Source organism: Lotus japonicus, chromosome 1, assembly GCF_012489685.1.
Source record: "Lotus japonicus ecotype B-129 chromosome 1, LjGifu_v1.2".
Lineage (NCBI taxonomy): Eukaryota > Viridiplantae > Streptophyta > Magnoliopsida > Fabales > Fabaceae > Lotus > Lotus japonicus.
This window is the reverse complement of record NC_080041.1, coordinates 47,280,571-47,292,831: the sequence shown is the minus strand read 5'-3', so window position 1 is coordinate 47,292,831 and position 12,261 is coordinate 47,280,571. Positions and strand designations below refer to the sequence as shown.

The window sequence follows — 12,261 nt, the reverse complement described above, 5'->3', positions numbered from 1 at the left end:
CAAAAAGAAAGAAATGGTTGCTCGTAAAAATAGGATCAGAGTGATTAAAGTCCTAACAAAAACTACATTTTCGAATCCCATCTCCCAATTCCAAGTCTTCTCACATACAATGCAACCTATGTGAATCACCCACACATACATACAATGCAACCTATGTTCATAAGTTCTCAGAGATTAAACCACTTTGCAAACAATCAGCCATAAAGAATTGCTCAAAAATCTCTACATTATCAATGTTTGAGCTTCTCAAAACAAACACAGAATATGATGTACAATGAATTGAACTGAGATAAGAAAAAATACAGAATGGAGAATGTGACTAGTACCAGAACTAATTCTCCTTTTACAGTTGAAATAGAAGATGAGCAACCACCTCCTCCCTCTGTTGTTTCTACTTCTTCATCAAAAGAAGCTGGAGGATGGAGAGCCATCAAATATATCATTGGTACCTCCCATGTCCCAACCAATCTGGCAATCTTTATCAAACATAATATTCCTTGTTTGCGAGTTGTTGATTTTTCTTCTTCTTTGCTTTGCATTCCAATTTCCATGTGACAGCCAATGAATCGTTCGAGAAATTGGCGTCGATGAGTTTGATATCGAATATAACAGTGTACCTGCTTACAAATTACAACCTGGGTGGCATTTTTGTTGTTAATGTGGTGCAAATTTGGAGTGGATCCTCCAACATTGCATCAATAGCTGGAGCATTCATTTCTGATTCTTATCTGGGAAGGTTTCGGACCCTCCTCTATGGCTCTTTTGCATCTTTTCTGGTAAGCAATTAATCACTAATAGCAACATTTTTCTTAATCTCTTGCCATATGTGCATATAATACTTTCCTTGGTCTATTGTTTTACTAGTCTAATTTTGTATGACCAATAATATAAAAACCTCAAAATGCACAAATTCAACTACCAACTTTTACCATCATGATTTTGTACTGAATGGAGGTTTCAACTTCTTTATTGCTTCAGCTATTCTCATATATATCAATCTTTGTTGGGTTTATGTATAAGTCACCAGCTTGGATTCCATTTGATACCACTAGCATAGCATATATTTGAATAAACTTGTATTTCATCATAATCAATTCTTATATACAGAAGGTATTCAGAAAACAATTCCCCTAGAATTGATCTTGACTTTAGAATCCCAAGTTTATTGTTTTCAGTTTTCACTAGCCTAACCTTAGAATGAACAAATTCACCTACCAATTTTTCTACCATCATGATCTTGTACTGCATTTGACAGGGTATATTGACCATGACCCTAACAGCAGGTATTCATCAATTGAGACCCCCTACCTGCGAGCAGCCACCCAATTGCAAAGAGCCACAAGATTGGCAACTAGGAGTCCTCTTTGCAGCTCTGGGACTGTTATCCATAGGCGCTGGCGGCATCAGGCCCTGCAACATTGCTTTTGGCGCGGATCAATTCGACACTAATACTGAGAAAGGAAGAACAAACTTGGAGCGCTTCTTCAATTGGTGGTACTTCAGTTTCACCATTGCACTCGTTATTGCTCTCACTGGTGTTGTGTACATCCAAACAAATGTGAGCTGGACTTTAGGCTTTGCAATCCCAACAATTTGTCTTGCTGTCTCCATAACCATCTTCTTGCTTGGTCTCCACACTTACATTTGCAAAGAACCTCAAGGGAGCATCTTCCCAGACATGGCTAAAGTGATTGTAGCAGCGTGTCGAAAACGCAAACTGCAGAGTCAAGGAAAAGCCTTTTATGACCCTCATCTAGACTTGGAAAATAAAAGACTTGTTGCTCCCACAGATAGGTTCAAATTCTTTAACAAGGCTGCTATCATTGCTGCTCCAAGTGAATTAAACGACCAAGGGATTACGAAAAATGCATGGAGGCTTTGCAGTTTGCAGAATGTGGAAGACTTTAAATGCTTGCTGGGAATTCTTCCTGTTTGGGTAACTGGAATTTTCTGTTTCGTTGTCATGGACCAGCAGAACACTTTTGGAGTGCTTCAGGTCAGGGACTAAACCACATATACATTACAATTGGGGCTGTCACCCCCTCAATAGTACTTTTTTTCCTTAACAGAGTAGTATTCAATACAGTAGTCGATTGCACCCTTACATTTTTATACTTATGTTGATTTTTTACTTCAAGTTTCTGGTTCCGTCACGGTTTCAGGTTGCACAAACAAACAGGTCTTTAGGACCCCACTTCAAAGTCCCACCAGGGTGGATGAACCTGTCATCAATGATAGCACTTTCAATTTGGATCTACATTTATGAATGCATCTACATTCCTCTCACAAAGAGAATGTCTACAAGGGCTAAAAGATTGACCGTAGGGCAGAGAATAAAAATTGGGATTCTGCTATCTATTCTGTGCATGCTGGTAGCAGCAACTGTTGAGAAGAAGCGCCGTGACTCGGCTTTAAGACTCGGCTCGTTCGTCTCACCCACCAGCTTTGCATTGCTGCTGCCGCAGTTTGCGTTGTCCGGTCTAAATGAGGCATTTGCTGCTGTTGCTATAATGGAGTTCTTTACAATGCAGATGCCGGAGAGCATGAGGACCGTTGCTGGGGCTGTGTTTTTTCTGAGCATGTCCATTGCGAACTACATAGGTTCCTTGATTGTGACCATCATTCACAAAATAACATCACTCAAAGGAAGAACACCCTGGCTAGGTAGTCATGATTTGAACAAGAACAGGCTTGAGTACTACTATTATGTCATTGCTGTATTGGGGGGTTTGAATTTCCTGTACTTCAATTTCTTTGCTAGCAGTTATGTGATCAACAACAGCAAGGATACTGGGACAAGGGAAGTGCAGCAAGAGGGTTCAAAAGAAGGTAGGATGGGAGATAACACAGAGGATGAGGAGAATGCAATAGGCATAAATGGCACTAGATGATGGGTAGTATCATGTCACATTTTCCCATGCTAGATAATAAAATCCCAATATTCATGGTTTTTTTCTTGTTGTAATTATAGTTAGTATTCTTTTAGCACTTAGAACTACTATAAATAGTTTGTTCATTCTATTACACAAGTAATGAAACCATTCATTTCAATTACTATCTTCTCTCTCAATTTATCTCACCGATATGGTATCTTAGCTTCATTTTCAAAGCTCTAGTGCGAACTCTAAATCGATGCCACGACCTTCCCTCAATGCACCTCCACCACAATTGGATCCAAGAATTTCACAATGCAGAGCTGGTCCAATGGATTGAATTGGTGCTATAAGATAAGAAATTTAATTCTGCAGTGTGTGATTGGGGTCAGTTTTTCGGATCTCTTCTATGGAGTATTTGGAAGGAGAGGAACAATGTGGTGTTTAATCAAGGCGAGTTCGATGTTAATAGTGTTATTCTCAGAGCCCTCACAGATGGAAATCATACAGGTAACACATATTGGGTGCGGCTAGGAGTCCCAGTTACTAATTGGATATGGAGTTTTCCACCTCCAACTTGGCATAAACTTAATGTGAATGGCTCAATGTCACAACCTTTAAACAGGGCAGCATGTAGAGGTTTTTGCTCAGGTTTATTCTCAATCATGAGATGGCAGAACGAGTTATTTGCCTAAAGCAGCTTTATGGTGCAATTAAATTCATCGAGTGGCTTAGATTACAAAGGCACATCCAATGGCGGAGTTTCTGCAATGGGCCACACCATTCAAAAGGATTACAATCCTCTGGAGTTCATTAGTTGAACTGCATGAACCTTAGCTGTTGATTTATATCATAAAATGATACGTTTATATTTTAAAATCAATTTTATGCACCATCGTGGCAGGTGACCAAAATCCCTTTCAATATGATCAATCAAATCCAGTTATATTATTAAATATTAATACAACACTAACGTGCACAATTGCATATCTTTAGATGTGCTATACAATTCTAATAAATGTGAGGCGTGAAATTGTGAACAAAGCCACGAAAGAAGTCCTATCAAATATCAAAACACTAAAAGTTAATTGAAAAGCAGTGCAGGAACGCAGCCTCTCACGCAAGAGAATCAAACTCTAGAGCATTTAATGAATTAATTATCCTAAAAATTTTATTGTTGGGTAAATGACACATGAATGATAGAGAAAAGAGAAAAGGAACATAATGTGAGGAAAAGATGAACGATTTGATGGGAACGTTTGAAAAAGAAATAAGTGAAAAGAAAAAGAGATCCAGAAAAATCACAATTATATCAATACTTCATAAGGCACTTTTTCTAAGGAATGATTCATATCATATGCATTTACATAGAGAGAACTAATAAAATTGTAAAAGCCCTGATTACAGCAAATGACAGCAACTAAGAAATATGCTTAAACTATATGATAACATGCTTCTCTGACATTTATAAAACATTAAAACCTAAATGACAGTTAAAAGACATAAAAAATAAATGAACCCCAATTTAAGACAACATGATTCTCTTATATGTTTAAGATCGAAGTTTGAAGGGATTGAAAGGGAAGTACGAGGGAAAATTGGGTACAGAAGGATAGAAGATGAACGTCTCTCTGTTGCATTATAAAATTGTAGAGAACAAGTAACAGATCTAGTATTAACATGAAATGAGATGCAAAGATAGACCTTACAAAAAGCACTCCTTTAATGTGCTCCAAACAGCAAAAGGACATTGAACCTAATCACCATACATTCCATTCCTCTCTCAGCAGTGTATTCAAATATATAGCCTCTTCACACTGTGTATGCTTGCTGAATTGTATCTACATCAATCCCCTTCAATTTCAAAACTGATTCTACATGACCTTTTAGTGTATGCAGTTCTCTCAACCTGCAAACAAGTATTAGGAAACAAATAATCACAGTTATTTGCAACTTATATCCTACTTGAATGGAATAGATTCAAACTCACAACTTCCTCGTATGCCACATGCAGGCAATGTTATGATGTTATTTCCCCAATTAAATTCCTTATTAAACAAAAAATGCAATTGCTTAAAATTATAGCTGTCCATACCTTGCAATTTCGGCTCTCCGCTTAGCTTCTTCGGCCATTTGATTGAGTTCATTGAAATGTGTGCGCTCAGGGAACATCTTGGTGTCAGGTGGTTGTAATCCATGCAATGTCCTCTGTGCATGCGCCCATTGAAGTTCCCTTTGTTCCTTTCCAAAGTCCTTTTGCCTTGTGAATGCAATCTACATGACAATAAAAGCCATGAGCGCACAAAGCCAATGAAATCCATGAGCGCACGAATGCAATCTAATGTGTTCCTTGTATAGCAGGTTTGGATACCAACCAAAGAGCACTTCTTGGAGTATCTTTACTTAAAAAAAGGCACTAGATAAGCTCCAATAACTGCTCTTTGGTTGGCCTCCAAACAAACTCAATGAAAAAACTTTACTTACCCTTTGCTCAATGACAAGCTCCCATGCCCTTCCACTTAAAGCATATCGAATGAGAAACTTGATGATGTCAAGAGGGATGTAGAATATTATGTTATATAACCATATTACACCAGCCCAACCCCAACCTATGCCTTCAATGGCAGCAAAGCTCCAGCTTGCATACACCGCAATCAAAGTGGCAATCTGCAAACAGCATATCAATCACCAAAGTCATCCTTGATATGGCTGAAAAACGTTGCAGCAGAGTAAGGGTTATTTGGCTTACCAGTTGTGCAATCACAAAAGCTGTCATCAGCAAGATACCAGGACGTTCAACATATGACCAACCTCGAGACCGAGTCACGAATATTAGGGCCTGACTAATAGTACTCACTTGAAGATAGATTGCAGAGGCTAGTTTTCGGAAATCATCATGAGCAGTTTTTTCAAGACTAGAGACTCCAAATACCCGCTGCACAAATAGCAGGCATGAAAAATGAATGAGACATTTTAACTAGATAGAAACAACAAACAGAATCCATGTAAGGCAGAAATTGACATTGACGCACATAATTAGGAAACTTTAAATTATAACAGTCATACACTAGAATACATACCACATGCGATAAAGTTGCATACAAGAATTCACACAATACACTCTGATATAAGTATAACCAAATTTAATTAAACTAGAAAATATTTTGAAACCAACAATATCAATAGATATACCGGGAAGAAATTTGTTTTGTATGCTGCCCAAAAGAATATGACAGTCATCACTGCCAAGTAAGATCCAAGCACAACGCCAGTAGTAAATATTTCAGCTAGCTTCCAGCTATCTGGCAGAGGTGATGGTTTTACACGATCCTTAGAAATTGTCATAATAGTACCTGCAATTATATATATATATATATATATATATATATATATATTTATGGATATATATCACAATATTAGCTCCCAATATAGCTCAGGACTAGAAAGGGGCATGCTATAGTAGGAGAAAAGAAACAACAAACCATCATTTAGAATGGCGATAATAAGCACCATAAAAGGTGGAAAGTCAAACTTCCATATAAGAGCCAGCAACATGAAACCAAGCTGCAAGCATGTCAAAGATGTAAAATACAGAATAAGAGACTGATCAAAGGAATGGTGACACCTAAAGTAGAAAGTATATTTCAGAGCTGGAATATAATTCACTTACAACAATACGAATTGTAATTGAGACAGCATAAATCTGCATGAAAGACGAAACAAATGGGTCAAACAATGGCATTATACGCACTCGTATTAGCTCAAGTGCATATGGCCTGAACAAAAAAAATCCTAAAAATTAATAGTGATGGATTACTATAACAGGATACGTATATTTGGGGGATCATTAAAAAAAAGTACAAAACTATTAAGAAGATATCGCTTACAGTATAATTTTTCATTCTCTGGAATATAGCTCGGCTGGTCAACACAGCACTAATAATAACACTAAGGCCTGGTTCTGTTAAAACAATATCAGAAGCACTTCTAGCTGCATCAGTTGCATCAGCAACAGCAATCCCAATGTCTGCCTTTTTGAGTGCAGGCGCATCATTCACCCCATCACCAGTCATTCCACAGATATGTTTCCTTGCTTGTAAACGCTTGACAATCTCATACTTGTGCTCTGGCAAAATATATAAACCAATTAATATGAGAAAAATAACAATATGCTGCTTAATTATCCCGAGTCCCAACTGATATCTAATATTTCATCCAGTTATGTCAAACAATAAAAACAATCAATTGAATTGATCAACATAAAAAACATACCAGGAAAGACACCAGCAAATCCATCGGCTTTTTCTATGAGTTCGTCAATCGGTAAGGCTGAAATGGATTCATTCTTATCATGCCCAAGCAATGCAGATGACGGATACATATTGGTACCCATTCCCAAACGACGGCCTGTTTCCTTTCCTATAGCTAGCTGATCCCCTGATAAGGTGAAGGAGGATATGTAAATGAAATTAGGAGGAGGATATGAGACAATAAGGTCAGAAAAATAAATCATAATGTAGCAAAGTTGGAAATCATATTGATTACTCTACATGCATAAAAGAAGTCAATAGAAAGTTAAGAAGGACTGAAGGAGAATGTATAAATAAAAATTAGAGGGAGGATATGGGGTTAATGAGGTAAAACAGAAGTTTCAAGGTAATGTGGGAAAATAATCCATTACTTTGAATCCAAATGAAAAGCCAGTTTCAGGTGGATACCATGCCTCACAAAAATTCTTTCACTACAGGATGTTCATGATGACCTGGTTGTGTAGATGTCTCCCTTCATTTACTAGTGAATGTTTGTTTTTAACTTTTAACTCAGATCAAATCAACTTCAATCATGACTCTTAAGCAATATGCACAAGAAGTTTATGTGGCCAATAATATTTGCTTAATCACAGAATAACGAGCAACAGTACTGGACTACCAAATTTGACAAGACTAAACTTGCATCAGTTGAATGCAACTGCTTGTTCCTGAGCTTAGAAATTAACTAGATTTTAAGTAAAGTTATTTTTTTTGGTAGATAAGTAAGGCTTAAATAACACTTTAGTCCTTGAAATTGTAAAGGGAATCAAATCTGATCCTTGTAAAATTTTCGCATCAAATTGGGTCCCAAAAATTATTTTTTTTAATCTAATTAACTCCTTTTGCTCAATTTTGACCGGTCAACGGTCCAGTGGCAAGCTTAGTCAGCTAAAGACGACCACGTTGACTTTTTCACATCAATTTTAGTCCCTTGAAAAGTATTTTAATCAATTTTAGTCCCTGTTCTTCCACATTCATCTTCTTCCTCTTCCACCTTCATCTTCTTCCTCTTCCACCTTCTTCCTCTTCCTCTATAACTCAAATCCCATAAATTCAAAAGGAAGAACAAGGTGAATGTGATGAACATATAGTTTTTTTAGGGTTTTGAATTTCTAGATTTAAGGATTTGAGTTATGGAGGAAGAGGAAGAAGGTGGAAGAGGAAGGTGGAAGAACAAGGACTAAAATTGATTAAAATATTTTTTAAAGGACTAAAATTGATGTGAAAAAAAATACATGTGGCCATCCTTAGCTGACTAGGCTTTCCACTGGACCGTTGACTAGTCAAAATTGAGCAAAAGGATTTAATTAGATTAAAAAAACAATTTTAGGGACCCAATTTGATGTGAAAATTTTACAGGGATCAGATTTGATTCCCTTTACAATTTTAAGGACCAAAAGAGTATTTAAGCCGATAAGTAAAGTTATTTTAGTGCCAAACTAAAAGCAACTCAAGGGTTTTCACTGTTATGTGTAATTGTAATAGACCTGTAATCATTTTGACATTCACTCCAAGGTTCAGTGCCCTCCGTATCGTTTCTGCACTGTCATGCCGAGGTGGGTCAAACAGAGGCATAAGGCCAATAAACTGCCATGGACCTCCGGGGCTCACTTTTCGTCCCTCTGGAACTTCCTGTGTAAATTGGAGAAACCTTAGAAAAAATATTTCTAGCATAAAATGTAGGTATACAAATTCGCCAAATGATCAAGCCGGAGAGCGTGCAATGAATCAATTACCTGGTATGCCACTGCAAGGGATCGTAAACCACGCTCTGCGAATTTGTCTATCACTGCATGAACTCTACGTTCAATGTCTGACTTATTGTGTGCAAGATTAAGGATCTAGCAACAATGGTACAAAAAAGAATGAGAATAAACCAACCTTTAACAGAAACTTCAGAGGAAATCGTTACTAAATTACCTGTTCTGGAGCACCTTTGCTAACTCTATGCATCTTACCATCACGATCAATATAAGTCAATGCTGTCCGCTTATCAGTAGGATTGAAAGGAAGAAAATGTACTTCTTGGATACCAACACGCGCCTTTATAGCAGTTGGTCAGGAAAGAAAATTATTATACAAATACATCAAATATTGTAAGCATGTGAGGATTAGAGTTGCAGGCATGCAGCTATGAAATATAAGTTTTTGGAAGAATCACAGTGAATGATATATAATTGACTAACCTCCTTTGGATCCGCCAGCATCGATACTATGGCAGTATCTATTGCATCTTGATTCTCAAGTCTCGAAGCTTGAGCTGCCATCAAAACAACAGTATCTGGATCCACTCCTTTTGCGAAGACCTTATTTGTCAAAAAGAATAATCAGAAAACTATTATATTTTACAAAAGGCTCGATCTTATAACAACTAGTAAAACCATTCATCGCCTGACCTCAATAAGATTTTTGTCAACAGTTAGCTTATTTAATGTTAGAGTCCCAGTCTTATCACTGCAAAGCACATCCATTCCTGCCATCTCTTCAATAGCTGTCATCCTCTTTGTGATAGCTCCCTGCAAACAGTATATCCAATTAACCATTAATTCTTAACCATTTTTACCAAACATACTCGATTGAAGGGACCTAACCAACCTGCTGAGATAGCCTGTGAGAACCAATGGCCATGGTCACCGAGAGAACAGTGGGCATGGCAATTGGAATCCCCCCAATAAGAAGTACAAGAAGGTTATCAATTCCAGGACGGTACTCTCGATCTTGGATGGGGTACATAACAATAATCTCAATAATCATCCCCACAGCAATTGAACATATGCAGAAATTCCCAATTGCAGTCAAGACCTAAACAACAGCAGAAAATATAACACCTGAACAAAATTTTATAATGCCAGAAAAATTGTGTCTGCCTTCGTGATACCTTTTGAAAGTGACCAACTTGATTAGTGGTATCTACAAGGTGAGCGGCTTTCCCAAAAAAGGTATGAACACCGGTTGCAATGACCACAGCTTCAATCTCTCCTTGTTTGCAGGTAGAACCAGAATACACACCATCTCCAGGGCCCTTTGTCACTGGCAAAGACTCACCTGTAAGTGCAGACTGAAAGGTACATGGCATAGGTTAAAACAGGGTGTAATTGAACCATTTAGCACGTAAGGGATAAAACAATAGACACCTGATCAATTTTCAAAGGATCCCCTTCAAGAAGTCGAGCATCAGCTGGTACAATATCACCAAGCTTAATGCTGATTATATCACCAGGTACTAGGACCGCCGCATCTAGCTCACTCCACCTACCATCTCGAAGAACCTTCACAACACAGAAATTACAAATGAAAATATGAGACGAAAACAAAAATAAAAGTTGAATCCTTTCCAGAGCAAAGATTTTAAAGCACCAATATAAAAAAAATGCACACTTTATCAAACTGAAAGAATCAAAATTTGACACCTTTGCTTGCGGAGCAAGACGAGCCATGAGAGCTGCTGCAGCATTACCCGCATTGTTCTCCTCAATGAAACTAATAGTTGAATTGATGACAAGCAAGGTGATGATCCCCACAAAATCCTGCCAATCCGGCGGCTTGCCCTGCATAAAAATCATCTCATCAGTAAAAATTACAGTCATTAATTAAGAACACTCCCAAATAAGCTGAGTGTAGTCCACTCCACTTACTCCTCCATTGGCAAGAGCAATTGCCATTATAGCAGCAGCCTCCATGACCCAAGACAAAGGATTCCACATAAACCCTAAGAACTTTAAAAACTTGCTCTCCTGAAAAAAAAACACCAAAAAGATATTATAATTCACCGCGAAATCCACGCGGCCGAAACAAGAGTGAATTAAGTGTGAATTAATTAACCCTCTTCTCCTCGAGCTTGTTGTGGCCGAAAATGAGCAACCTCTCTTCAGCAGCCGCATTGGTGAGACCTTCTTTGCTACATCTCAGATTCTCAAAAACCTCCTCAATAGGTATATTCTCCTGCAAACACACAAACACAAACACACACAATGAAACAAAGAAACCACAGCAAAGAAGAACAAAACAAAGAAACAAACATTCAGATCTGGTTAGTTACCAAATCCACAGCTTCCTTCAACACAGCCTCCAACACTTCAGGCTTCTCCGCCATGGTTCCTCCTCCTCTACCTCTTCCAAATGATTTCTCTCTCACTACAAAACATATATATATACAAAAAAAAATTCCTGATTAAAAAAAAACAGCACACTGCGTGCAGAGCACAAACCTCGAAAGCTGTCACAAAAGTACAAGAATAAAACTATGAATTTTTGTTAGAGTTACACACCGAAAGAAATTGTTATTAGTCTTCTAGGGATTTAAGGTTGTTTTTTCAAACTAAGAAGAAGAACAACAACGTTAACATCGATTAAGATGAATGAAACGCCTATGGAAATGGAAATGGAAGCATGGAAGGAGGATAAGTAGAGTCAGTAACAGTCAGTCACCACTCACACCTCATAAAGTCACAACCATAACTCCTCCTTTTGTCTTTTTCTTTCCTTTTTCATTGTTTTTTCTTTCCAACTTTTTCTGTCATTATTACTTTATTATTCTTCTCTTTTTTTTTTTGTGGAAAGGAATCAGCTGAAAAGACTCATGTTCCTGAATGGCTGAATCAGAATGAATAATTGAATATCATCACATATCTGCTAATTTAACTTACTAGGTTAACTAGTGCTTAATCTCACACTTATGTTATTATTATTATTATTATTATTATTATTATTATATTTGTTATTTTTGTTATACCTTATAAGATATGACACCTGCACCATGTGGATGGTACGGCACGGATTATGGTAAGAATTACGGATTATAATAATATCTTAAAATTATATCATGTTAAATTGTTAAGGGTTTAACCATATAAAAATCTTCAGAATCAACTAATGATCTATTTACTTTCACTTTGACGTTATAATGATTTTAATATACTTTAACTTGTTAGCTTATAAGTTTGTTCACAGATTTACAAATAAATTGTTAGTCTACTTAAATGTCTTATTATAAAGTAGATTTTTTTTAGGTTATCAGGTCAGGGAGGGTCGGTCCCGACATTTTGGAGGCCCTGGGTTATTTTAGAGTTAATTGGTTC

At 37.2% G+C, this 12,261-nt stretch overlaps 2 protein-coding genes across 2 annotated transcripts; one reads left to right on the top strand and one right to left on the bottom strand.

The window, feature by feature from the left end:
• The first annotated feature begins 306 nt into the window (after nt 1–306).
• On the top strand, nt 307–2,891 carry LOC130737048 (protein NRT1/ PTR FAMILY 2.8). The gene is made up of 4 exons (XM_057588819.1): nt 307–445; nt 559–776; nt 1,256–1,996; nt 2,163–2,891. Exons 1-4 carry the CDS (start codon nt 307–309, stop codon nt 2,889–2,891), a joined length of 1,827 nt encoding a protein of 608 aa, XP_057444802.1.
• A 1,506-nt stretch (nt 2,892–4,397) lies between these two features.
• Nucleotides 4,398–11,628, bottom strand: LOC130736830 (ATPase 11, plasma membrane-type-like). The gene is made up of 22 exons (XM_057588628.1): nt 11,452–11,628; nt 11,223–11,317; nt 11,006–11,125; nt 10,819–10,917; nt 10,594–10,731; nt 10,318–10,452; nt 10,062–10,241; nt 9,779–9,985; nt 9,580–9,699; nt 9,370–9,489; nt 9,104–9,226; nt 8,920–9,024; nt 8,671–8,815; nt 7,146–7,310; nt 6,761–6,999; nt 6,544–6,576; nt 6,356–6,437; nt 6,066–6,226; nt 5,623–5,808; nt 5,358–5,540; nt 4,969–5,147; nt 4,398–4,782 (listed from the first exon to the last, which is right to left on the bottom strand). The coding sequence occupies exons 2-22, from the start codon at nt 11,274–11,276 to the stop codon at nt 4,686–4,688; spliced, it is 2,871 nt and encodes a 956-aa protein (XP_057444611.1). The 5' UTR covers nt 11,277–11,317; nt 11,452–11,628; the 3' UTR covers nt 4,398–4,685.
• Between the last annotated feature and the right edge of the window lie 633 nt (nt 11,629–12,261).

Coding starts and splice junctions, on each gene's coding strand:
- LOC130737048 (XM_057588819.1), top strand. CDS start 307: ATGGAGAATGTGACTAGTACCAGAACTAATTCTCCTTTTACAGTTGAA. Junction 446..558: donor AGCCATCAAATATATCATTG/GTACCTCCCATG, acceptor TCCATGTGACAG/CCAATGAATCGTTCGAGAAA. Junction 1,997..2,162: donor ACACTTTTGGAGTGCTTCAG/GTCAGGGACTAA, acceptor TCACGGTTTCAG/GTTGCACAAACAAACAGGTC.
- LOC130736830 (XM_057588628.1), bottom strand. CDS start 11,276: ATGGCGGAGAAGCCTGAAGTGTTGGAGGCTGTGTTGAAGGAAGCTGTG. Junction 10,453..10,593: donor GTCTTGCTCCGCAAGCAAAG/GTGTCAAATTTT, acceptor TGTGTTGTGAAG/GTTCTTCGAGATGGTAGGTG. Junction 9,227..9,369: donor TGCTGGCGGATCCAAAGGAG/GTTAGTCAATTA, acceptor ACTGCTATAAAG/GCGCGTGTTGGTATCCAAGA.